The sequence below is a fragment of the Diaphorina citri genome, unplaced genomic scaffold, assembly GCF_000475195.1.
Source record: "Diaphorina citri unplaced genomic scaffold, Diaci psyllid genome assembly version 1.1 scaffold24914, whole genome shotgun sequence".
Classification (NCBI taxonomy): domain Eukaryota; kingdom Metazoa; phylum Arthropoda; class Insecta; order Hemiptera; family Psyllidae; genus Diaphorina; species Diaphorina citri.
In genome coordinates this window covers 1-966 of record NW_007402255.1, presented here as the reverse complement: position 1 = coordinate 966, position 966 = coordinate 1, and the positions used below count along the sequence as shown (strand labels likewise).

Sequence of the window (966 nt, the reverse complement as noted above, 5' to 3'; positions counted from 1 at the left end):
AATGTTTCATAGAGCGAGAACTGTATCAACGGAGGCTTCGTTATTGTTTGTCTTAAATATTAAAGATGAGTGTTCAGCGCGTTTTTATTTCGTAGCATAAACAAGGCACTGCTACATTAGACGCATGTCGGTCCTGTGTCGTAGACGAGCGATCGGAGGTAGGCGGCTGCATCAGCGTGGGCGGAGAAGAGACACAATACTTCCCATTTAGGTGCTGGGTCAACACGAGAACACCAGAAAGTAACCCGTGGAAATATTTGCAATCAAAAAACGAGTACACATTTTTGTCGATGGTGGGATTCGAACCCGGGACCTTCTGCGTGGTAAGCAAGAGCGTTACCACTGAAAAAGAAATCAAAAAAGAAATTACATAGTATAGTTTCGCTATAATTGTTGTAATAGAAAGTAAGAAGGAGGACAGCTCTAAAGAGAACACTTCGGAGAGCAAACCTTATTTGTTTAGGATAAGGCACTCCAGGCGGGAATTGAATCCGATACCTACCGCCTATAAGACAGGAGAGCTACCTTTAAAGAGTTTTAAACTAGATTTGCACAAGCTTAACCCATCCTTTAGGGCGGTTTGCCCCTACACTTAAGCCTCAGGTGGGTTTTTAGTCCGTCCTTCCTTTATTATTACCATAGTAATAAAAAGGTATCAGGGACGGACTATTGTATTCGCTTCGGTGTCTGTCAGTAGGTCGGTCGGTCTGTCTGTCTGTCTGTCCGTTCCCATAGAAGGACTTATCCAAACCTAGTCGACCTATATATCAAATTAAAGGTCTTTTTACCAGGAACACGAAAATGGTGGTGCAAATTTTGTCCAGAAAACCATAATGCAAAAAACCAAAAAAACTTGTTCTATCGATCATGGGCATCGAACCCTTCACGGTACTTACTTTGACTTGAGATGAGTGGCGGATCCCAGGCAAGTGAATTGTCCATTTACCATGATAGTCAGCTTGGTAC

The 966-nt window shown here is 42.8% G+C and overlaps 1 protein-coding gene across 1 annotated transcript in view; it reads right to left on the bottom strand.

Moving 5' to 3' along the window:
* Nucleotides 1-960, bottom strand: part of LOC103523500 (ATP-binding cassette sub-family A member 3-like) — a 10144-nt gene extending 9184 nt beyond the window's left edge. Inside the window, exon 1 of the mRNA XM_008488539.3 lies at nt 897-960. Coding sequence (XP_008486761.1) covers nt 897-949 — 53 coding nt within the window. The 5' untranslated portion in view covers nt 950-960. The remainder of the gene's footprint in view (nt 1-896) is intronic.
* Between the last annotated feature and the right edge of the window lie 6 nt (nt 961-966).